General features: G+C 34.3%; 1 protein-coding gene across 1 annotated transcript in view; it reads left to right on the top strand.

The window, feature by feature from the left end:
* Positions 1–25,294, top strand: part of LOC118199979 (neprilysin-2-like) — a 127,122-nt gene that overhangs the window by 40,577 nt on the left and 61,251 nt on the right. The window contains exons 2-3 of the mRNA XM_035371884.2: positions 12,843–12,976; positions 19,490–19,597. Of these exons, the coding sequence (XP_035227775.1) occupies positions 12,843–12,976; positions 19,490–19,597 (242 nt within the window). The remainder of the gene's footprint in view (positions 1–12,842; positions 12,977–19,489; positions 19,598–25,294) is intronic.

Raw genomic sequence — 25,294 nt, forward strand, 5'->3', positions numbered from 1 at the left:
TTACTTTGAGTTAAGTTACGCAGATTAAACTGGCTATTGCACGAATTAAAAGGATTACAGATTTAAAGCTTTCACAATCTCTGGTCATAATTTATGGGCCACAATAGTAACAGCTAATTGTTTACAAGTATAGTATCATCAATTCTAATCAACAACAGGATTAAGTGAGATTTTCTTGCCTGATAAGCATTAGCTTCCAAATAGCTAACTCTCTCTAAATTATATTATTGCAGGCATAAGCAACAATAATAAATACTAAGAAAAATATCACGTTAGAATTATGCGAAGATGTATGACATTAAGCTTTCCTGCCTTCTATTCTAGAATAATACTCATCGTCTGAAGAAAACGTTTGCACCTCAAAAATAAGAAATTTTGTAGACTATTCAGTTAAAATGTTTAATTATTAAAACAAAACTGCTACATATTATTTTATGTGCAATATTTTCTTTATGATCCATGAAAATTCCCGAATTCTATAAAAGCGACGACACTCCAAATACTTTAAGGACTGATACATTATTGTTACTTGATATAATCCTAATGACTGATCCTAGACATAAAAATCGAAGATTTTGCGCTTTTCTACAATTTTGTACCATTAGCTAACACCATTGGCTTTGTTACTGTACACGATTGGCTTTGTTACTGTACACCATTGGCTTTGTTACTGTACACCATTGGCTTTGTTACTGTACACCATTGGTTTTACGGTGTTGGCTTAAGTTTATAACAGCGTTGGCTTTAAATTTGCTATTTTTCATATTCGAAAGCTTTCAATTATATTACAGTCTTCATAAATACAGTAAACCGTCTGTAAGACGGCCATCAATGCTTTCAAAATATTTTGATTTTTTATAGAGAGATCATATTCAATATTGAGGGTTATTTATGATTTAAAGAATGCTAGTCCTTTCAGAAGTAATTGCCTTAGGTGGTCGCCATTAGAACCACTGGCTTTAAGTTTGCAGTTTTTCATATTCGAAAGCTTTCAGTTATATTACAATCTTCATAAATACAGTGAACCCTCTCTAAGGCGATCATCAACGCTTTCAGAGTACTTGAAAGGTCTTTTGTTATAGATTGTGGTATCGAATACTGAGGATTATTTATTATTTAAGGAATGCTAGTTGTTTTAGAAATAATTATTTTAGAGAGGTGGTCGCCATTAGATGATTCATCTCAGTAAAATTTTGTCATAAAATATTCATTCTTTCACCGTTAAAAGCAAGATTTCTCATTCTTCGTAAAACGGCTGGTAATAATTTAAAAAAGAGCAACTTTAGAAAGCATTATTTGGCTCCTAGAGCGTGACTAGAATATGTAAAAGGTCTCATTTAACCGAAGACAGGCCGAGACTGTCACGTGAGCAATGAATTGATAGGAAAAAAACATGAAACGGGTGTCATGTCTTTATTCGGGTTCATCTTTTCTTTTCCCCCAATTTTTTTGGGGGGAAAGAGGAATTCTTCTTTACCTTTCCCCCCATACTTGAAGAGATGCGGATGAAGCAGTGAGCTTCATGCTGAGGTAAATAACCTCAATTTTGAGATTCTCGAAGCTCCCAAGATTCCGAGAATCTAAAGGTATCAAAATTAAAAGTCTTGGCAGCATCGTGTCGCTGACTTATCAAGGTTAAAAACAACAAGATTAGATACATGTAATCAATTTAGGAACAACAAAATTAGAGGTTACAGATTTGTATCAGCAAATCAAGTTTAGAAGTACAGCCACACAAATCTAATTAAATGAGAATAATCTCTAATTAAAATGGCTTCCTAATATTTTAGCTTACGCCATGAATGCAAACAATAGATTACAAATACTGTCTCTTCTGAATAATGCAGCAATGGCTCGTGCAATATCAATTACATTGCGAAAGTCCGGATTTATACCAGAACTGAATTTTAGCTTAAAGAAACTACTAACTAGAGCAAAAATGCTAGCTAGTTTACAATTCATGTTATAAACTTGTGTCCAGCAAAAACAGGATCTTAAATCATTTACTCCCTGTGTAGGATCGTACATTGTCTTTGGTAACATAAACTCTGCTAGATCCTACTAAGTAACCTGGCGACCTCTTGCACAGGCGTAAAGAATACCAGCAGAGAAGAATAAAAATAATCCTTTATAATTCGTCAAACTCTGAACAGAAAAAGGCACGTACTTCGTGCTTAGAATAACATCGACAACTTTAGAATCATTGCACAATAAATTGAAAAAAGAGTAGTGGTGGATTAAAAAATTAAGTTAAGGATAACTAGGTTGACTCAACAACCTACCCGACGTTATACTTATTAAATGGTCAAAAAAGCGTATCAGCAACTCCGTGTAACAACAAGGACAGACTTGTAACGTGCGCTGGCTAACGATACCATGCTCTGAATAAGCTACAAGATTCATTCGTCTAAATACTCACTCAACGTAACTTTAAATTTGCATCCTGGCGAGGAAATGCGAGGTGAAAATGAGAGGTTCCAGAAAGGCACCGAACTTAAAATAATTTAGTATGCAAAATAAGGGAAGCCCTACACCGTTTTAAATATCATTTATTCATGCTTGTTAAAAAGTCGTCAGGTAGGTTATAACTTACATTTAAAGGAAAAAAAAAAAAAAAAAAAAAAACAGAAGAATGCATCAGGCTGTCAATTCAGATTTTTGAGGCAACACTCTCCCAACTTATTTTGAGGAGAATAACCAAAGGAACTCGGCTAAACCCTTGGGGTTTGTCAGGCAACTACGTACACTCAACAAAATGAGCGGTGGATGCCACATGCAGAAAAAACGGGCATGTAGCCGCTAAAATATTTTCAAGATATTACAAGTCTGAAAATGCTGTTTAGAGTATAAGAAAAAAAAATGTTTAAAAGTTATTCGGTCATTTAAATTTATGTACATTTGCCAACTTTACAGAAGTGAGTTGAAAATGTTTTGATGTTTGTTAAAACAATAAATAAATAATAAAAAAATGGAAGAAAAACACGTCTGATAAGATGTATGGACCCCATGAATTATTGCAATCATATATCCACCTTGTAAAAAAGCATAAATAAAATCAGATTATCTGTGAGTTCTTACGATACGTTTGTTGCCACAAGATTAACTTTATATTAAAAATGCCACAAGATTAACTTTATATTAAAAGTTAATCTTGTGGCATTCTTATGCACTTTTTAAGACGCACGTTCCAGCTGATTAGACGTCTGTGAATTGATCGACAGCCAGTAATTCCGCTTTACTTCATGCTTTCTGCACATTTAGTGGGATTTAAATCCAGCAGACACTCTGAATGATGATTTAAATTCATGAGTAGTACATCTTTATCTTCCGACATATGTATTATCAGTTGTTTTTTGTACAAAAGCTTATTATCGTCCGCAAACAACAAAAGAACTTCCGAGTGCAACAATGTAAGATATCATGAGGTCATCGACTTTCTTCTTCGCAACTTAACTGTCATCACTAAAACGCTGTTAACTGCAATAAAGGACAAAACGATTCCCAATATCTGTTCCTTCTCTGATTAAAATTCTTTTTGCATCAGCTGGTAATCGTTTTATACAAAAGAAAGGCAATTAATGATTCACCTTACATGCCTGATGGAATCTAGCTTCTTTGGCTGCACGATTCATCTTGCTTCGTCTCTGAACATGTAGAAGCGGTATGTTCTTTTTGGTAGCATAAAATGCAGACTCTACGCAGAAGACGAAGTAACGAATACTCGCTGTGTTTCGAAAGAATAAATACTGCAGAAGAGGGCTTTAAATAAACTTTTTATTTAAACTAAAATTAAAAAGAGGGGCGCACTTGGTGCTCAATATTCACCACCACTTGTGGCTAAGTAAATTAGCGGAAAATAAAGGAGTAAATGGACATTAAATTAAGATGGTTAACGGCTGGCTCCTTAGCTTAACCAACGCTAAATCGGTTGCACACAGTAAAGCCGAGCCTAGAAATATCAGTATATATATATAAAAAAAAGTCTAGAGAGCTAATTGCAAACACCCAGCATAAAATCGGAACTGTCTCTGCTGCTACTTTTTTCGAAATCACGAAATGCTGCTTAATACTGCTTCTAAAATACGTTTAGATTAGCATAAAACGTTGTTTAAAATTTACATTCTGGCAGGAAACTGAAATCAGGAGGAAAAGAAAACTAAAAATAATTGGTTAGAATAAAATAAATTCTTTACAAACATAATAAAACGCCATCCTTCAGAATCCAAATCTTTGTGTACCATAGAAGTTGTCTCCTAGCTTACGGAGATATTCAGATTCCTACAGAAATAGATTCTCTTGCTGAATAGATTCCCTGTTCCTTCTGGGAAAACGTCCAATATGATTTTGAGTACTCTGTTGACGAATTTGATATGCAGCCAGTGGTATATATATTGTTCCCCCCTTAATGCACTTTTTCATATTGTTACGAAATATACAGGCGCGGTGAGATAGCTTCCCCGCAAAGCAGTTTTAGGTTTGCCATAAAATAGCAAGGGCATGCAGGGTTACCATATTTGGCAAGAAATCGCCCATTTGGCAATAAAATTGGCAATATGCCATGGACGGATGGAGAACCTTCTGGAACGAATTCTTACCGGTTTAGCCCAGAATGTTCTCGAACATTAGCCAAAAGCTATATAAACCCTGCTGGTAGACGGAGAGTTAGTTAGTATCGAGTTGGTGTCTCGTCTAGCGAGTCAATCCCTCTGGAGTGGATCGAGTTGACAGCCGGGCAGCGAGTGCTAAGTGGGTCGTTGAGTGCGCCGCAAGAGTCTCGTAGTGTATCGCGGTTAGTGCATCGTCGAGAGAGAGTGTCGAGCTCAATGAACGACTGAACCTAAGAGTCGGGAGCTGTGCTCTTTGTATTGTCGAATGCATCGCGAGTGATAGCGTGGAGAGTCTCGAGAGTACGGGGAGTTCCGAGAATGACCGAGTAGAGTCGGGAGCCGTACTCGTGCTTTGCAGTGAAGCTGTAACCACCGTGATAGCCTGATAACCTGGTGGCTATGTCGCTGATCGTGTCAGCGTGTTTATAGTAGTTCATTGACGACTGTAAACGTGTTATTGGAGCTGTTTTGAATAATACTGGCCAATAAAGTGTGTTTCGATACTTCACACTTTATTGGCCAGTATTATTCAAAACAACAATAAAGGACAAAACGATTCCCAATATCTGTTCCTTCTCTGATTAAAATTCTTTTTGCATCAGCTGGCAATCGTTTTATACAAAAGAAAGGCAATTAATGATTCACCTTACATGCCTGATGGAATCTAGCTTCTTTGGCTGCACGATTCATCTTGCTTCGTCTCTGAACATGTAGAAGCGGTATGTTCTTTTTGGTAGCATAAAATGCATACTCTACGCAGAAGACGAAGTAACGTCGTTATTCACTCGAAATCTACAAACACCGTACGAACGTGAAGGAAGAAAATAACGTAACAATTGGTGTCAGAAGTTGGATAGAACGCAACAATATATAGTATTTTGCTTAGTTTTCTGAGTACTATAACTGACTGCATGGATTGTTAATGATGTCTTGCGAAACTGCAGCGTCTTCAGCAAGCTACTAAATTTCATCATTTTCCAACTTTTCTACCGTCACCAAATTACAATTGTCTAGTGAATTGAGCTTATTAGAAGTGGCTGAAAATTGCGCTAAATAAATTTCCTTCACAGGGCAATATTAATAAACCACAGATTTCATTATATATATCACGTTTGGTGATGCCGACTGCAACAAAAAAGGGAGGCGCACAATTGCATGTCATATCAGTCCATTCACAAAAATGTAACGTTCTATGGCTAATCATATTTTTAGTTATTTGAGACATACACATACATGTAGACATCACGAAAAAATTCCTTTCAAATCCATTTCATAATCAGTTTTGGAAAATATGGAGTCCTTTATTCTGGAGTTCTTTATTATTATTTGTGTTTGTAAAATTTATGTCATCGGCTGTTTTTTTTGGAGGGCGGGTCAGGTGCGGGCTATTAATAGTTAGTTTTAAAGAAGTTAAAACTCAAAAAAATAATGTAATATAGTATATGAATGCATTTTAAAAGAAGATTATTAATATTAAATAAGTTTTTTAAACTTTGTATGTAGAATGTATGTTGTCTCCTCGATCCACCAAAATGGCTTTAACAATATCGTCTGCTCGATCGCGATCATATTTTGTTGCAGAGCTATGCCAAAAACTACTTTTTGCACTTGAATCAAAGTTTTCTCCCTAGAAAAGTTATCGTAAATGTTTTTCTATATCTTAAAAATTAAACATACCACCCTATCAAGCAATATTTCATTTATTACTTCATTCAGTTTCGTCAACATTTCATTTAATATTTTTCTCCGTCCTTCAGCCACTTTCAGAATACGATACATAATAGAATCTTAAAGCTAAAGGGTCTCTGTTGCCTCAGTGACACATACAAAAATAAAATTTTGCAATTTGTTTTCCGGATAAACACCATAATCAGTTACGACCGATTTACGTCTATTGTTGTATGAAGTCACAATTTTATATAAATAAAAAAATGCGGCCAATTTTTATTGCAGTTCGTTCTGAAATGAAGAATCGTTTTCTGAACATAATCGAAACTCGAAATTCAGTGAACTGTAACCACGCCTACCTTTATTCTCCCCTTTCTTAAAGGTATAAGGTATTTTGGAAAAGAACATATTTTTTCTTTAGTAAAAGCTGTTTTGTGTGATTTATTTCGACACAATAAATTACTTAAACAGCGCATAAGTATATACTTATATATAACTGAAGTTTGATAATAAAAAATTTCTCATTATAACCTTGGGAAATCAGTCAGAATTGAACTTAATTTGTAATGAAACTGGCCTGCTTACGAATGAACAAAATGAAACATTTACAAACTGCAAGAAATAACAAAAGTGTAATATGGCTTTTACCTGGTTTCTGAGTTTGTTTCGTCAAATCCTGAAATTCACCTTTATACCTCTTTTACAACCGGATTTTTTCTAAATTTTTTACATATATGCCACAAGAATGTTTTGAAGTTGCATACACAAATTTGCTTTTATTAGTCCAAAGGGGCTTTGTCCCTCAGGGACTATTCTCTTCCTTTTGCGATTTTGCGTCGAATCACTCTGAATCACTTAAACTGTTGTCACAAAATATTATTGCCCTGTATTATTTGAAGAAATTAAATAATGAAGAATCTGCATAAATGTACGTATGTTTCTCGCATTGTGATAAAACAACGGTACCTAGAGCCATCCAATTTTGAATGACGTAATCCTACTGCGAATATGGACATCCGGAAGCTCAAATTTAAAATTGGGAATTTGTTTTATGACCAATTCCATATTTTGTCAAATTTTTGCTTAACAGACTCAAGGTTTTCAATGCGAGCAATGGCAACGTTGTACAGAAAAAGAATTTTTATCTCTACAACGTGAGACTGTGTATCCGAAATTCTAAAGATATGTTCAATTTAAAATTATTTTGCTCTATTGCTCTTGAACTGAATTTTATGGTCTAAGTGCGAAGAACATCATATTTAATAAATAAAGGTAACTCACAAGATTTTAAGAAAACGCCCCTTTGGACGTAATTTAAAATCTGAAACCCTTCAGATTTTTTTTTTTTTTTTTTTTTTTTGTTTCCTTAAAATTTTCTCACATACAATCTTGTTTTTCGGAATCGGAGAATTTTGATCTTTACTCCACCGGGCAGAACGAAAAATAGATACAGATGAATATTTTTCGGAATTTCTAAACAAATTTACTATACAAATTTAAATATCATATTCAGTTTTGGAATAAGAAATTTTCTCATAGACACACAAGAGAGAAAAAAATCAAAATTGTTAATGTATATGAATATAAATAATAACTATAACTATTTTTAAAAAACTATTTTTAAAAAAATATAATATAATAACTATTCTAAAATCTTCAGACAAGCTAATGTAGCTAAAAAACAAAATTTATACAATAAAAACGCCTTCACACACACACACACACACACACACACACAAAAAAAAAAAAAAAAAAAAAAAAAAAAAAAAAAACGCGAAAACAATAAAGGATTTTACATCTCCCGGACACATCTTTATCAGGGATTGGTTTATGTGATTACGGCAAAGCCTCGAGGGCTTTCTGTCTAAAGGAAGGAATGCCTTCGAGGAGGACTTCCTAAGGGACACTGGCTCGTAAAAATGTTGCACATGGGGAGAACCACGAAAACGGCCGTGCCAGCCAGACCGTTCGAACCTCGGACCGAACTATCAGTGTTCAGCGCTCTTTATCAGGAAATAGACGTAAAGAAGAATGTAAAAGAAAAAGTATGTTTCTGAATTAACAAATGCCCAAATATATAAAATTAATCCTAAATCTAATTAAATCAAAATCTGCATCCTTCAGTCCAATACTTGACGACTGGAATCTAAAAGGCATCGAGCTCATATTTAAATAAATTGAAACAATTAAACAGCAAATCCCAAACGAAAATGAGTCCAGAAATAGGAAATACAATACAAAAGATAATTTTAAATTTATATATTTTTTTAAATATGGGTGTAAACAAATATTGTAATCTTGAACAATGCAAGTAATGTTATCTATATTTGTTTTCTTGATATACATGCAGAATTTATAACTCGTAAATTAGAAAATCTTAGTATTATAAAGACTTCAGAATTCAGTTAATAATTTTTTATATATAAATTATCATGTTTATGGGTTATTCTAAATACTAGGCTTAAGTTTCTAGTCAACATGGAATCATTAATCACTAAAGTGGGCACATTTTAATTTGTCATTGTACCCTAATTTTGCTAGAAATCTTGAATTTGAGGTCTTAGCAGACATTGAAAAGTAATTTCGTTTTACTCTCAACCTAAGCAGTGAAGTTTGTTGACAAATATTAAAGACAATATGGAAAATAAATTTTAAAAAAATCAGTTGATTAAACAAGAAAATCTTAGCTCATTTATCTAGTCGTTTTTAAATCAGAGTGATTGTAAATAAATTTCTAATGCAAGCTGAAATTTGACAATAGTGTAAAATTTTTGTTTGTTTTGTCTTTTAACTATACTATTAAAATAATAGATTTACTTGTTTTTGTCTTTTAAACTATGCAATGAGCATAATAGATATTTTAAAACCTTTAATAGTCGTCCTTGAAATTTTATTTTTCTCCTTAACTTAATACATACCATACTGCAGCAGAACTTCAATAATTGAAAATAAATGTAAGATTCGGAATTAATGTTTGTTGCTGTTGTTTATTGTTTTGTCCATGAATTTCATGGATAAATGGTTGCCAAAGCCTCAAAGAGTTTGAATTTTTATTTCCCCCCAATTTTGAGGAAGAGCACCCCGGTGAGTGGCCCCGAGGGTCTCTCCTAACAACCCTCTTCCCTACCATCAAACCACACGACAAGACTTTCGGCTCGCCACACATTTAGAGTGCCCCCATGCCGCAAGGACAATAAACAGTTACAAACATCGATGCCTTCTCCGGGATTCGAACCCGGGCACCGTATCGCAGTAGGTTCCCTTAATCACTGTACCGTTTGGGCGGCGAAAGTTTTTCTCTTTCTCGGCGAAAAAGTTTGCTCTTTCTCAATGAGTCGAATTTTCCATTAAGTTATATCTTCTCATTCCATACCCGGTTTTCAATTTCGGCAATTCGACTGCATATTTCAGCTATTTAAAACTGACAGGTTTGTCAACATGTTGTTCACATTAAAACTCTTTTTCATGTGGGTAGCATTTTGAACATGTCAAAGCTCGCTTTAAAAGCTAAATCGATAATATTTCAGCGACGAAACAAATTACTACCTGAGCTTCATCAAAATTCATTCCATTACCTCCTAGATAGCATCAAATGGAAACATTCATTACGATAAAATCACCTAAGAAGTCATAAGCTGACCTCAAAAGACTTTAGATCAACCGTAAGTAATGCTGCAGAATCCAGCAGGTGATGTCATAACCCTTAGGGTTTGCACATATTTCACTTTCCTCAATCGAGAGTTGCTGTTGTTTTATCCCAAGTTCAAGGCACGAAGGTTTTTTTTTTTTTTTCATTAATTTCAAGTCACGTCTTCGACTTTCATTCGCTGCTCTGCTCTGAAACCGGAAGTGAGAGTTGTCCTCCCTTAATCGAGGTCCATCGGTCCCTGGGGCCTTTCAACTTAATCATTCCGAAGACCCGTTCCGGATATTCATCTAGGAAATATTCCCACTTTGATGGCGAGGAATGTTCAAACTTAATGGCCGTTCTAGTTTAATCACTTCCTCGTAGCCACCAGAAAAGCGAGCCCAGCCTAAGTAACTCACATGGATTTAGACCCAGATAGAATACTATTCGAGTAAGACAGGAGTTGGATTAATTAAGGTTAATATTATTTTTCCATTATTAATGTTGAAAGAATTCTGCCCTTTTTGCGCAATGAGCAGAACATATCACATAACAATGTATAATTTACATTTTATACAACTTGTTGTTTTTTGTAACGCCGACTGGTGCAGTGTCTCTACCTGTCTACTATCCGTCTTAGGGCGAATAATTGTCAGTACAGATTTTGATTACCAGTACGATATGAAATGGCATCATCTTACCAAAATATTAGATGCTAAAATGCATTTTGTTTGAATTTTTGACGCTTGGGAAGTATTGAATTCGTGCCAATGAGAAAAATGTGTCAAATATACGTAGAGTCAATTAGTTTTTAGTCCAAAGGGGATTTGTCCCTGAGGAACTACAGTTTTCGTTTTGCGATTTTGCATGGAATCACTCTGAATGTCCGTTTCACTTTTCAAACTGTTGCTACCCAATATTATCACCCTGTATTATATTTGGAGAAATTAAATAATGAAGAATCTGTATCTATGTTTCTCGCATTGTGATAAAATAACAGTACCTAGAGCCATCCAATTTTGAATGACGTAATCCTACTACGAATATGGGCATCTAGAAGGCCAAATTTGGAATTTGTTTTATTATAAATTTCATATTTTGTAAAATTTTAACGAATTTTTGATTAACAGACTCAAGGATTTCAAAGTGAGCAATGCCTACCTTCTACAGGAAAAAAAAAAAAATATCTCCAGGGCGTGAGACTGTGTATCGGAAATTCTAAAGATATGCTCAACTTAAAATAATTTTGCATTATTGCTCTTGAACTGAATTTTATGGTTAAAGTCCGAAGAACATGATATTTAATAAATAAAAGTAACACACAAATCGTTATAAAAGTCCCTTTGGACGTAATTTAAAATCTGAAACCTTTCATATTTTATTTATTTATTTATTTATTTTTATTCCAAAGCGGGAATTTGCCCTGAAGGACTATTAATTTCGTTTTGGCATTTTCCATTGAAAACTATAAACGGCGAAACACTTTTCAAATTGTTGCCATCAAATATTATCGCCATGTATTATATTTTAAGAAATTTAATATTGAAGAATCTGCATAAATGCATGTATGTTTCTCGCATAGTGATAAAACAACGGTACCTAGAGCCGTCAAAATTTGAATAACGTAATCTTCCATAGAATATGGGCATGTGGAAACCCTAATTTAAATTTGAAATTTGTTTTATTATCGATTAAATATTTTGTAACGAATTTTTGGTAACAAACTAAACGATTTCAAAGAGAGCAATGGCAACACTGTACGGGAGGGGGGAATTATCTCCAGCGTGCGAGACTGTGTATTGGAAATTTTAAAGATATGCTCATTTTAAAACTATTTTGCGATATTGCTGTTGAACTGAATTTTATGGTTTGAGTACGTAGAACATGATATTTAATAAATAAAGGTAACACACAAAATGTTAGAAAAACGCCCCCTTTGGACGTAATTTAAAATCTCAAATCTTTCAGATTTACCTATCTGCAAGTAATATCTCGTTATCTTTAGTATAAAAAAGAATAATTTAAAACTGCTTTTCCGGTTAACTACATAAAATTTGCCTTTTCTTTATCGTCACAAAAATAAAATATGAAACGCTATTTCGAAAAGCTTTGAAAGAGTAATCCTTACGCTCAGAATAAAGCTTAGTTCTCTTTAAAATACCACATGATGTTCAAATTATAAAAATCTGACGTAGATAACACATAACTTTCTTGTATGGCCTATTAAATTATGCAAATTTCTTGCTGCATTTCATTTAAATTTATTTCCTCGAATTTCATCAGAGATATATTTCTCATTCAATCAATTCAGGTCTCACTTCGCAGCAAGGCAAAAATACACAAAAACTGAAAATATCTTTATTAAAAATTGTAAAATACTGTAAAGCTTAAAACACCAAATATAGTTAAAAACCGTTAGACTGATGTTAGTTTATAGTTGTATGACTTTCGAACGAATATGACACAAATATAATTCTCAAATATAAAAAAATATCCTGCTCATAGAAGAATGAGGCAAAATACTTTTAACCTTGAAAAAAGAGCATTTTTGTTGTTAATAAAAAGGAAAAAGAAACATGAGCACTTGTCAGGTTTCCATCGAAATAACGTACAACTTTCGATTGAAAATACATGAAATCCAAACCTTTTGCTTAACTTCGAAGAAAGAATTGCGTTTTATTAAAAATAATATTTTATCTAGCTTAAAACTCTTTTCAATAGAAACAACAAACATCTTGTATATATTTCTTTTAAAAACTCGTTCTAAATCTGCGCCGTATCTGGACTTTATGACACTGAACTGCATTGAAAATCTTACGGATAAACTTTTCTCTGAATTGTCATACTTAGCCTTTTTTGTATGCCTTTCTTAGTGACAAATATGTAACACATAGTATAAGTTGTTTTTGATTCATTCCTTTCCTTATTTTCCATTTCAGAAATCCTCCATGGTGGAATCGTCGAACAAAGTTAGAGAGGACATTATGTTTTGTTACAGTAACATCCCTATTGATGCTTTCAGTAATGGCCGCTGCGCTGGCCGTCTTCGGGTACCTTTACCAAAGAAATTTAGGTTAGTACCGCATAGTTCTGTTCAGTTAATTTTGTATTGTAAATGTCTCCTTTAAAAAAATTTATTTTAAAGTATTTTGTTTTCAGTTATGGCATAGGATATATATATAATTTTTTTTTTAATATTTGATAACAAACTGCTAATTTTTCTACTCTACTCACATGGGTTTGGGAAGACACTTTAAAGAAGACACCGGTTTAACACCGGTTTGGGAAGACACTTTTTCACTTGTCTTTCCATATTTAAATTAAAGTGAAGTTAAGTGGACTCTAGTCGGATTACCACCTTTATCCAAATAAATAATATTCGAAGGGTTTCAAATTTAAATGGTCTCCCAAAAGGGTTTTTAAAGCTCTTTCTAAGCTCTCCTGCTACCCCTTTCCCCTCTCATTTTCTTTTAGCCCAAACTGCCGGTAGCCCAGAAGAGCTATTAGTCTCAAAATGGCATTTTGTGGCGTTTTACTATAAACGACAAATCATTTTCTAAACTGTTGCCACCAAATATTATCGTCCTGCATTGCATTCCCCGACATTGAAAATGCAGCATCAAGAAGGTGTGGTCTGGAAATCATGTAAATTTCAAGGTAGACGCAGGTAACCGAGTTATGCGAATGATGTGAAATGCGCAGCTCTCCAGCGCACGTTGAAGAAGACAAGGGAAGGAACCTCTAGAATGTTCAGTTTTCATGCCTTTATTTCTGCTGGGGAAGTCATCGTAGAAAATTTGTTCTTGTCTTAGAGGACGCGTTGTAATAGCAGAGAATGCCCGGCAATCGTCAGTGGAGGCAATTCCAGTAGACAAGGGGCATGGTGATCAGACTGAGAAGGTCAGGTTGGTCCATACGGCACTTTTCAGCTGACACGTACCTGGACTCATTCACAGTGCACCGGCTGTGGCGACGATGATTCGAACAAGGAAATGTGGCAAGTTCAAGGTATGCCGGTACAGCTAGAGTGACGTCAGCACGTGTGGATCAAAGCATCCAACGACAAGCGGTGACGCACCAACAAGCCACTTCTGCTTGCATTCTGAAGCATGTTCAAGACAACCTGGTTGTTCCCTTATCGACCAAAACCATTTACCGTCGATTGGTGGCTAGTGGCCTGCACGCGTGGCGTCCGTTAAGAAGACCGCCATTGACCTCATATTATGACGCCAACGTCTGCAGTGGTGCCGGGCTCGAGCGATGTGGACGACGGAATGGCATAGGGTCATGTTCTCAGATGAGCCTCGCTTCTGTTTCTTCAATGATAATCGCCGCATGCGAGTGTGGCATCCATGTGAAGACGGGTCCAATCTAGCAGCAACTGTGGAACTCCTCACTGCACGACAACGCGGAAACATGGTTTGGAGTGCAATTGCGTACGATTCCAGGTCACCCCTAGTTCGTATTCAGGGCACTATGACGGTGTCCAATGCACTTTATCAGCAAAATAACGCCCGACCACACACTGCTCGCATCAGCCAACGTGCCAAGCTGTACACATGCTGCCCTGACCACCGTTAACTCCTGTTCCCACACCAATCGAACATATTTGGGATGTGATTGGAAACCATTTGCAGACGCTGCCATTGCCGCGTTCATAAGACGAACTGTGGCAAATGGTTGACAGGGAATGGAGAGCCATTTCTTGAGACACCATCCGTAGTCTCATTGACTCTGTACCTAGACGTGTTGCTTCGTGTATCGCCGTCGAAGGTAGCCCTACAAGAAACGATGCTGTTTTCGCTCTGCATTATGCATATCATTTCGAAACAAAGATCACTTGTTGTTCGTTGCTGTCTCCCAATGTCTACCAACTTTCATCCCTTTTTGGCCACTCCTTCTTGGTGTTGTTGCATTTTCAATATCCGGTAGTGCATATTTAAAGAAATTAATTAATGAAGAATCTGCATGAATGTATGTCCACCAGAACATGGGCATCTGGAAGTCCGAATTTTGAATTTCAAATTTGTTTTATTATCTATTTAATATTGTGAAAACCTTTAATGAACTTTTGATTAACAACTCAACGATTTCAAAGCGAGCAATGGCAACACTGTAAGAGAAAAAAACATTTTTAACTTCAGCGCGCGAGACTGCGTATCAAAAATTTTAAAGATGAGCTCTTGTTTAAATATTTTGGGATTTTGCTGTTGAATTGACTGTTATGGTTTAAGTGCGAATAACGTGATATTTAATAAATAAAGGTAACACACAAAACGTTTTAAAAATGCCCCTTTTGGCGTAATATAAAATCTGAAAGCTTTCGGATTCTTTTTTATTATAAGTTAGACTGATGTTAGTTTACGCTTGTATGACTTTCGAAGAAATATGATATGAATCTCTAATTGGCGTTAACTCTATTTATTAAGTAACACCACATAAAATTCAATTCAACAGCAAACTCACAAAATATTTCAAAACATCATATCTTTAGAATTTCCGGCAGTCAGGCTCTCCCGCTGGAGATAAAAATGTTTACTTCGGACAGTGTTGCCACCGTTCGCTTTCAAATCATCGAGTTTATTAGCCAAAAATTCATTAATGTTTAACAAAATATGAAAAAAATAATAAGACAAATTCAAAATTTCAGGCTTTCAAGTGTACATGTTCGGGTGGTGGACTACGTTATTCAAATTTTGATGGCTCTAATTACCGTCAGTTCAAGGAATATACACAAATACATGCAGATTTTTCATTATTTCATTAAAAATAATACAGGAAGATAATGTTTTATGGCAACAATCTGAAAAGTGATTCGCCGAGTAAACCGACGCAGAATTCCATTTCAAGATTAATAGCTCCTTTTGAGCTAAACGTTTTTATATAGCAGCTAATTTTTGATATAGCAGCTCGTTGGAAATCTTTCTTCACCTCACATAACTTTTGCTTATTTATATATTTATTTTTATTTCCTTGTTAAAATGTATGCCACTCTTAGCCGCCAGAAATGGCAAACAAAACCTCTCACCCTGCAACGTGCAAATTTCAGATGTTGCCAAAAATGTGCAATATAGCCGCTTTACCAAAGAACCCAACCCCCCACCACCGATTTTTTTTCTTTTATCAATTTTGTAAAATAAAGAACATAAATTAAAGAATAAGAATTAAATGATATACTTTTAATCTTTCAGAGGTTAAGTGTTATTATGGATCGGTTGTTCATACATCAAACAATACATTACTGTGAGTGGGGCTATCTCTCCAGAATGTATTGAATGCTTAGTTCTTAATATTATTATGGGAAGTGGTATTTTAATTATTGCTGTCAACTACTTACTTTGGGCCCGTTAATAATACCTTTCCGTGGATATTTAATGATATGGTTTATGTAATGTTTGGACTATCATCACACTGATTCTATAGATATATTTATTCGAAAATGATGACATAACGAATTATTTTATATGACGAAATTGTGAATTATTAAATTATACAAAAGAACTCAGTTTAGTATAATAATTGATTCAATTGCTTCTTATTTTCGAAAAAATAATTCTGACACGTCACGCAGTTTTTATAAAATAGCGGTTCGAATTTTCCAAGAAACAAGTGTTCTACTAAAAGCAAATTTCCGTCAAAAACCGGAGTGGAATAATATTTCTAATGTAAAATTTGATAATTATTGGAAATAGTTTTTCTGCGTTTCTAATTCCACATGTTTTGAATCCTTTTTTTAGCCCAAAGGGGCGTTAGATCAGAAGGGCTATTAGTCTCGAAACGACATTTTGCGTAGAATCACTGCGTTGTATCGTTTTCCAAAATATTACCACCAAATATTACCGTCCTTTATTATATTTAAAGAAATTAAATAATGAGGAATCTACATGAATGTATGTATATTTCTCACATTATGAAAAAATGACGGTACCTAGAACTATCAAATTTTGAATAACGTAATCGTCCACCCTAACAGGGACACTTGGACGCTCGAATTTCGAAGTTCGAATTTTTTTATTACCTATTTCATATTTTGAAACATTAACGAATTTTAATGAAACACATTTTATTTCCAGCGCGCGAGACTGTGTGTCGCAATTTCTAAAGATATACATTTTTTTTAAATATTTTGCGATATTGCTTTTATGGGGTTTAAGTGAGAAGAACATAATATTTAATAAACAAAGGTAATAGACAAAACGTTAAAAAAAGTCTCTTTGGACGTAATATAAAATCTGAAAGCTTCCAAATTCATATTTTTAGTCCAAAAGGACTTAGTCCCTGATGGACTATTGTTTTCATTTTGCGTTGGTTCACTATAAATATCCGTTTCACTTTTCAAACTGTTGCCACCAAATGTTAGAGTCCTGCATTATATTTGAAGAAATTAAATAATGAAACATCTGCATAAATGTAAGTATATTTCTCGCATTGTGATAAAACAACGGTGCATAGAGCCATCGAATTTTGAATGATGTAATCCTCCTACGAATATGGGCATGTGGAAGCCCAAATCTGAAATTTGGAATTTGTTTTATTATCGATGTCATATTTTGTAAACCTTTAACGAATTTTCGATTAATAAACTCGAGGATTTCAAAGCGAGCAATGGCAGCGTTGTAGAGAAAAAACATTTTAATCTCCAGCGCGTGAGAGTGTATATCGGAAATTCTAAAGATAGGCTCAAAATAATTTTGCGATATTGCTCTTGAACTGTATTTTATGGTTAAAATGCGAAGAACAAGATATTTAATGAAAAAAGGTAACACACAAAATGCTAAAAAAAGACGCCCCTTTGAACGTAATTTAAAATCTGAAACCTTTCAGATTTTTTATATAGTATATATTTTATTATTATTGTTATTTTGTATTTAAAATATTTTAGGTCGTTACATTGAGCTTTCTGCACATGTTTTCCGTCTTGATCACACATTTAAACGGATAAAAAATCATTTAAATGGCTTCAGTAATTACATAAAACCGTACGTTACATTATTGTACATACTGCAATAGTTGGAAAAAGATTATTTCTTAAACAATGCATGGCTGTTGATTTTATCCCCTACTATTTCTCGAGGTATTGTTGACGAAGCAAGAATCAATTTTACTCTCACTTTGTTAAAATACATTCTAACAGACTGATGTTGTTGAAGAAGTTACTACAAATTTTGGAACTTTCAGAACTTTTAAGTGATCAACAAGAAGGAGTACAGGTTTTTAGATATAAAATGGATCTTCTTCGGCAGCTGTTACTCTTTTTCTGTGAGTGAAATTTAAAAAAAAAGTTTGTCTTTATTTACGCTTATTAAGTGATAACTTTATGAAATTTTTTTTAATTTTTTACTTGTTGTAATCTGTGGAAATCAAACTTCAGAAAATTTTATTTATATATTTTGTTACCATTCATCACGGAAAATGTTTTCTTAGTCTGTTTAATGATACTGTATTAGTACATTGCAACATAGCATAGAAACGGAAATATTTTTACGGATTTTGTGTTTATTTAACTATTTTTAGTAGTTTTTTCCAAAAACTGTAGGCCTGTCTACATTTCGTACACATTCATATTACTTAATTAAAAACCCTTTTTAAAACCCTTTTAATTTATTCTTTTAATTTAGTTAAGTCAATGAAAAAATAAATTTAATTAAGATGAGGCAAAATTAAGATAATTAAACTTCTTAATATGTGAGGCCTGGAAAACTGAAGTTCCACCTAATGTACTAAATAGGAAACGAATCCTGAATTTCCTAGAGTCCGAATTCTAAAATATTCTCTCGAATACTTCATGTAAGATTAAGAAACAGAAAGGAAAAAAATAATAATTAAAAAGAATTTTTAATTAAATCCAAATTGGAAAGCAGCATTTAATTAAAATAAAATTTAAAAATATACAGATAAAGTTTAATAAATGAAATGCATAATGAAAGCTCTTGAATCTTGAGGTTCATTTTCTCAGCATGAGGTTCATTTCTCGAGGTATTGTAACGTACGATGGAAGTTTAATAAATGAAATGCATATCATTTTAATAAATGAAATGCATAATAAAAGCTCTTGAATCTTGAGGTTCATTTTCTCAGCATAATTTGGGGGGGGGGAGGATGAGTAACAGCTAATTTACTTTTTTTTATTTTTTTCCATAATCTTTTTAAACAAAAGCGAGGATAGATGACACATGGTTATTTCAAGAGTTTACACGGATAAACATCAAACATGTAACGCTAAATTCGTAACGCTAATGGCATGGTAAGTAAGAGTATGCGATTTAGACCTGCTCCAAATTTATATCGGTGGGTCAGATTCACTAAAATTGCAAAATCAAGTTTACTTTTTAATCAGCCCTTCCATCGGATATCAATAAAATTAAATTTTTCAAAGATTTAAGTTAAAACGTTTAATCGAATTTTGGGTTAGAATTCGGAAAATTCGAATGACGAAAAAAGTTCCATCTGAATTTTTTTATCTGGAATCTTTTTCAAGATTCGTGCGATTCGAAGCCGCAGCCATGCTATTTATAATAAATATGTTTTATTGCTAAAACATGTACATCCTTTATATTTCTAAAACAGATGAAATGTTCTCTTTTAGATTCCAGACAAGCTATATACGTGCCATCCAACACAGATCGCCTTGTGTCGTCGCTCAACGTCTCCTTTGCCTCCGATCTCTGCTTGACACCCGGATGCGTCAAAGCAGGTAATATTCAGATTTTCTTATCGGTCATTTCCTTAGAAAGCGTAAATAAGGGTTTCTTAGAAAAAACTTGCTGTAATAAAACATGTCGCATTTATGACAAGATTTGTAGACTGGAGCTCTGGTTTGACGACATCTGCATAAGCGTTGTGATTTGCCCGTAGAAACGTGCGTCACTGGGAACATACATTTTGCATTCAACTGCTGCAATATAAAAGTGCGTCATGGATTCTTGAATCCTAAATGAAGAGCTTTTTATCAACTTGATTTCAGGATTCTGTAACATAAAGCTAAATTTATATTTCAGTTCTTAAATTAAATTTTGCTCACACTTTCAGGGAAATCAGAAAGGAAAGAAATTTTTTCTTTTAAAACGTTTAAGTTTCATTCAAATTAAAGATTAGCATATACATTTAAAACAGTTCTGATTACAGTGGAACCTCGATTTATCTTTTTTACTAGATACTGGAGGAAAGATAAATGCGGGAAAAAGATTAAACCTAGGAACTATTATATTCTTACTTTTCAAATATGTTATAAGGTATTTCTCCCGCCTTCTTAGCATGCCTTCGTAGTGTAGTGGTCAGCACGCTCGACGCGTATTCGAGAGGCCCGTTGTTCGAGTCCCGGCGAAGGCGTTGCTCATTTTTCATCTTTCTTACTTCGAAACAACCTAATAGATCTACAGTGGCGCCCATAACTAAAAGGTGGTGAATGATGATTCTTCACCATCAGAATTTGGCGACTGGGTTCCCTAAACCCCAGTCGCCCTTTAAAAAGGAGTATTTCTCCCACCTTCTTAGCATGCCTTCTTAGTGTACTGGTCAGCACGCTCGGCGCGTATCCGAGAGCCACGTGGTTCAAGTCCCGGCGAAGGCATTGCTCATTTTTTACGATTCCTGCTTCAAAATAAATCTAAGAGCTCTACAACGTAACATATTATAAATAAATAGCATTTATTACTTTCAACCTAATATATTACATTAAAAATCTACTTTAGAAAAGAATTGTGGTAATGCATGCATAACATGAATATGCTCCATGCATAACATGAATATGCTCCATGCATAACATGAATATGCTCCATGCATAACATGAATATGCTCCATGCATAACATAATTGTTCCATTCATAACATGAATATGCTCCATATTTTCTTAAAATAACACTCCAGTATGGCATTCTTACCGTCAGGAAGATAGTTATGTACTTTGCTTTTAACCATATAATCCTAATAAAGAAAATGTCATACCTTGTCCTATGCAGATTGGCTGAATTTTGCCTCATTTTAAATTAAGACTTCAAAATTTTAAATGATTTTATGATCCGCATCGCTTCTACTTTCCGTATAGAGAAACATTTTAACGCTGTGTGTGTGTGTATTTAAGTTTCCTAACACTCGATAAAGCTAAAAATGACAAAGTCTTGTTCATTTTTAGCCCTAACCCAGAACGTCTGTTAGTACCAAAACGGCATTTTGCGTCAAATCACTGTAAACGGCTGTATTACTTTTTAAATTGCTTCCCCAAATACTATCGTCCTGTACATATTTAAAGAAATTAAATTATGAAGAATCTGCGTGAACGTATGTATGTTTCTCACATTGAAAAAAAAAAAAAAAAAACACACACACACACACAATATATATCTAGATACAAACTCTGAATAACGTAGTCCTCCAACTGAATTTGCGCAATTGGAAGCCCTAATCTTTAATTTCGAATTTACTTTATTATCGATTTCATATTTTTTAAACTTAAAAAAAAAAAAAAAAAAAAAATACACTGCACGAAATTAAATATTTTTGTACGCTGTATTTAATATTTTTAGCCCAACGGCTGTACGCTCTCGAAACGCGTATGTATATGTAAAAGGACAAAACTCGCTTTTGGGGGTAATATAAAAATGTGAAAGCTGAAAATTAACAGGGATAACTAATAAAGGCTAACAGAAATAGACTTGATTTAGAAATCAAACAACAAAAATCAGCGTTATATTTTCAAATTTTCACAGTACTAGTTTCGATGGTTTTACCGAACTACCTCCTCAGCTGCAAAAGCGCAAATGAACGAGGTAAGCTATAATGCTTGGATAAGATAAGAAAGCCTGGACAGGATATAAGCTACTGGCGCCATCTGTTGATAAAACCAGAACTAAAACATAATTTCTTTAAAAGCTGAAGGCAAATATAGATTGGAATTAGGGTCGTTAACTAGAACAGAAAGATTTTTTTGAATGTGTAGAGACATTGGGTGGCAGGAGGGATGAAAAAGGAGCCTTCGACGGGACTCGAATCACGGACCTCTCAAATACGCGTCGAGCGTGCTGGCCACTACACCACGAAGGCTTGCTAAGAAAGCGGGAGAAATGCCTTATATACTTCCTCTTTTAAAGGTCGACTAGGGTTTAGGGGACCAGGTGGTGACGAATCATCATTCACAACCTGGGCGCCACTGTAGAGATGTTAGATATTTTTTGAAAGCACGAAAGATGGAAAAGGAGCAATGCCCTCGCCGGGACTCGAACCAAGGACCTCTCGAATACGCGTCGAGCGTGCTCACTACTACACCACGAAGGCATGCTAAGAAGGCGGGAGAAATACCTTATAAGTTTAAAAAGAGAATTTGGTTTAAATTTGTTTTAAAGTTTGAAAGTAAAAGAACTAAAACTTTTTTTTTTCACATTTTTTCACACTGTTAATATCATATTTTATTCTTGTTCTGTTATGACTTTTGTCTTTTTCCCAACGAATTTGCGTAATAAGTTATTAACAATGCACTATCTATAAAACTGCGTTAAAGGAAATATTCAGCCCTATAAAAACGGTATCGTGATAACTCATATGTAAATTATATGTGCACGCAAGGTAAAAAATTAAAATCTTAGAATATATTTAGCTTACATCTTCTTATCATAGTTTTTAAAACAAACTCTATTTCAATAAAAAAAAGGACAAACTTAACTCGAAAATTGCCGGCAATTAACATGTACCTTAGAGATATTAAGGTTTTATTGAAGCAGGAGATGTGGAAAATGTGCAATATCCTCGCCAGGACTCGAACGGTGGCCCTCTCATATACTCCTCGAGTGTGATTCCAATTATACCACGATGGCATACGGAAAGGGGGGAAAAATGCCTTATATACTTCCCGTTTTAAAGGGCGACTAAGGATTAGGGGACCCAATTGCCCAAATCCTGTTGGTGACGAATTATCGTCCATCAATTTTCAGTTCGGGCGCCACTTGTAGAGTCAATAGAGATTTCTGAAGCAGGAGACGTAAAAAATGTTCAGTGCCCTCGCCGGGATTCGAAGCATGGATCTCTCGAATATGTGTCCGTATGCTTCCAATTACACCGCGAAGACATGCGGAAAGGAGCGAGAAAATACCTTTATAACCTAAGGAGGAAAAACGTAATCATTTTGATTGTTGAGTATTTCCAGTATTATTAAAGGCATAAATAAAGTTAACAAGTTCCAAATAATATGCTGCGAAGTGATGAGAGTCATTAGGAAATTCACACAGTTAAGATAGTCGCACGGCTACCGAGCGGTAACGTCTCTGAACAGTGGTAATTCGGTCTGATGTTCGAATCCTGCAAACGGGCTGGCTGCATGGGCGTCTTCGTGGTTTTTCCCAATGTTTTACGTGTATACGAGCCAGTTTCCCTTAGAAAGTCCTCCACGAAGGCATTCCTCCGATTAGGCAGATAGCCTTAATGTACTTTGCCGTAATCTCAATAAACCAAACCACAGATGAGCTAAAGATTGAAGAGACTTCATTAGCAGTTTCAAGACTAACAGTTAAAACATAAATTCTCGATTGTCACTTATCTACGGTTTGGGGGAGAATAAATCCTTGATGCCGATAATAAAGTTCCTTTAACCTCAAATGAACTGAACAGCTGTTCGATTTGCGTATTTACTGTTGTTTCATTTTATAATATTTTATCTGCGCAAGATTTCATTTCACACTATATTATAGCCTATACATTTTAGAAGACTGTTGTCAAATTTGAAACTGATTTTTAATCAGTAATATTTTTTAAATTTTCGTATAACAATATGTAATTAATTTCACTGTATAAATAGCTACTAGCAGCATGCATTTATCTGTTTAGAATCAATAATTCATCATAATCTATAAACTGTTCTCGGACATCTTTGAATTGTACGTTATCACGAAGGTGTGAAGTTTTGGAATTATAATTAAACAATGAATGAATAATTTGACTTTATTATTTTACCCTAATGTCTTAAAACTTGTTTAAGAGTTTCTTGATAAAATAAACATTTAAATATATCTTTCCTTGAAAATAAATTAATTTTTGTATAAAGCAAAACCTTTTGTTTAAAAAAAAAAAAGATAAATACTTGTTTCAAAAGCAAATTCTAACTGGCTATTCTCGATATACAGTCAAACACTACGAAGCCGCCTCCTGCGATTTTTAATACCTATTTCACAGATCATGTAGCCTTACAAAATATATTCTTACAAAGTAATATTCCCTCTGCTTGATGACTCCGTTCTCCTAAACTGCATTTAAAAGAACAAATTATTTTGAAACATTAAACCCATGTAGATGTAACTTATGATAGTTCGAAGGAAAATAATTGGGCATATAATAATTTAAAATCAAATTTAAGGAACACAAGCTGTATTTTGAATTCTATCGTGATGTGTAACTGCTTAGCTTATGCATAATGCATTATGGCAGTCAAAGAATCATAGAACATGGTTTCGTTTCCAAATAATTCACAAGAAAGATGGAGTATACACAGTTCATAGTTGGCCAAATTATGCATATCTGAAAGCGTAAAAAGTAATACAAATAACGCAGAGTAACATAAGTTAAATTAAGATCCGCTTAATCGATTAACTGTCTTTCCAAATTTAAATTTGTTTAAATATATATATATATATATGAAATGTAATTTCTCATACATTATTTGTTTTGTGCAGCCGGGGCAACAGGAATGAGACAAATTTTGGAATATAAAGTGGTAGGTTTATTTTAGCATCCATCTCGTAAGCGTTCTCCTCGTACCTTGAGCAGAAGCCCTACTTATACATATGTGTACGTCACGAAGCTCCTCCAATCAGCGATATTAATTGAAATCACGAGGTGACGCTATCTTCTCATCAGGAGTGTTCTTAAGTACTTTATGTAATATGACAGATTTATGAGTTTGGCGATTTGGCGGGCGCCAACAGGTTAATATATTTTATGCTAAAGAAAGGATTTCGCCAAAATTTAGGAACAGGGATGCAATTTAGGTAGAGAATCGCCATCACATTATTAAGCAATATTATTAGAATTTAATTTAATCAATTAATTTAAAAATATCATTACATATATATATATTTAAACAAATTTAAATTCTTAACAAATACATATAAAAGTAAAAAAGCAAATTGAGCCCACCAGCGGCCGAGCGGTAAAGTCGCTGAACACTGGTAGTTCGGTCTGAGGATCGAATCCCGCGAACGGGCTGGCTGCATGGGTGTTTTCGTGGTTTTCCCCATGTGTAACGTGTATACGAGCCAGTTTCCCTTAGAAAGTCCTCCACGAAAGGCATCCCTCCCCTTAGGCAGATAGCCCTAGTGTGCTTTGCCATAATTAAATACACCACACCACACCACATAAAAAAGCAAATTTAAATTCTAAAAAAAGCCAAAAATAATTTTAAATAATTTAAA

Source organism: Stegodyphus dumicola, chromosome 3 (genome assembly GCF_044657685.1).
Source record: "Stegodyphus dumicola isolate Sdum_Otavi_A_Nest chromosome 3, ASM4465768v1".
Classification (NCBI taxonomy): domain Eukaryota; kingdom Metazoa; phylum Arthropoda; class Arachnida; order Araneae; family Eresidae; genus Stegodyphus; species Stegodyphus dumicola.